Source organism: Nothoprocta perdicaria, unplaced genomic scaffold, assembly GCF_003342845.1.
Source record: "Nothoprocta perdicaria isolate Ctin4 unplaced genomic scaffold, notPer1 scaffold_952, whole genome shotgun sequence".
NCBI classification, from domain to species: Eukaryota; Metazoa; Chordata; class Aves; order Tinamiformes; family Tinamidae; genus Nothoprocta; species Nothoprocta perdicaria.
In genome coordinates, this window is record NW_020456257.1 from 8,877 (window position 1) to 9,805 (window position 929).

Consider the following 929-nt stretch of genomic DNA (forward strand, 5'->3'; position numbering starts at 1 on the left):
GCCCCCCCCCCAAAACGCCCACGAGGGGCTCCATGCACCCCCCCCCACGGAACAGGCGGCTCCCTAGGGAGCTCCCACCTTCCCGATGTTCCATGTCTTGATCTGCTGCAGCTCGGCCAGCAGCTGCTCGTCACTGCAGCCCTTGAGCTTCTCGATGAGGGCCCTGCAGTCCGCGGGCTGGGGGGGGGGACACGGGGGGGGGCACAGGGCCCGCGTCAGCCCCCCTGCACCCCCCTAACCCCCCCCCTTCGCCCCGCTCCCCCTTTCCTCACCGCCTCCGTGGGGGTTTTCTTCAGCTTAGTCCTGTCCACTTTCATCTTGGCTCGCTCGTCGGCACGCGGCGCCTGTACGCGTGGGTATGGGGGGGCTGTTGAGGGCCCAGGCGTCCGGGTCGCGGGGGGGGGGGCACCCGCACAACACCCTATTGTGGGGCCGGGGACTGCGAGTCCCGGCAGGCACCGGGCGGTGACGTCGCGGCCCCGCCGGGGAACAATGAATGTGCAAAACGGCCGGCGCGGGCACGGACGGACGGACGGACCCGCCGCGCCGGCCGTTCACCCCGGCTCCCCGCGGGAGGGCCGGCTCYGGGGCGGCGGCGAGCGGCGCTTACCGGGAATCAGAGCCAGTCCATGGCCGCGGCGGCGGCGACGCGGGCACCGGCTGCGGGGAAGCGGAGCCGTGAGGGCCGCGGCCCCGCGCCCCCCTCCTCCTCCGGGAAAAACCCACCGGAACGCGCCCGGAATGCGCAAAAACGCAGCGYTCCTGCCGCAAAACCTCGCTTTCTATAGGTCTAACACCTAAATTATCAAAAAAATAAATTAAATAACGAGGCAGGCTTGGGGAAAGGCGGGCACACGGAACGAGCGTCCCCCGGGAGCAGCGTGCGGGGGGGACCCGGGCCGGATGGGGAGGAACGAGCCGCGGCCCCC

General features: G+C 70.8%; 1 protein-coding gene across 1 annotated transcript in view; it reads right to left on the reverse strand.

Annotated features, from left to right (window-relative positions):
* LOC112959059 (E3 ubiquitin-protein ligase HUWE1-like) overlaps positions 1 to 669 on the reverse strand; it is a gene marked incomplete at its 3' end in the record, with an annotated part of 8,899 nt that extends 8,230 nt beyond the window's left edge. The window contains exons 1-3 of the mRNA XM_026053007.1: positions 611 to 669; positions 273 to 344; positions 79 to 177 (exon numbers count right to left, since the gene is read on the reverse strand). Of these exons, the coding sequence (XP_025908792.1) occupies positions 79 to 177; positions 273 to 317 (144 nt within the window). The remainder of the gene's footprint in view (positions 1 to 78; positions 178 to 272; positions 345 to 610) is intronic.
* Between the last annotated feature and the right edge of the window lie 260 nt (positions 670 to 929).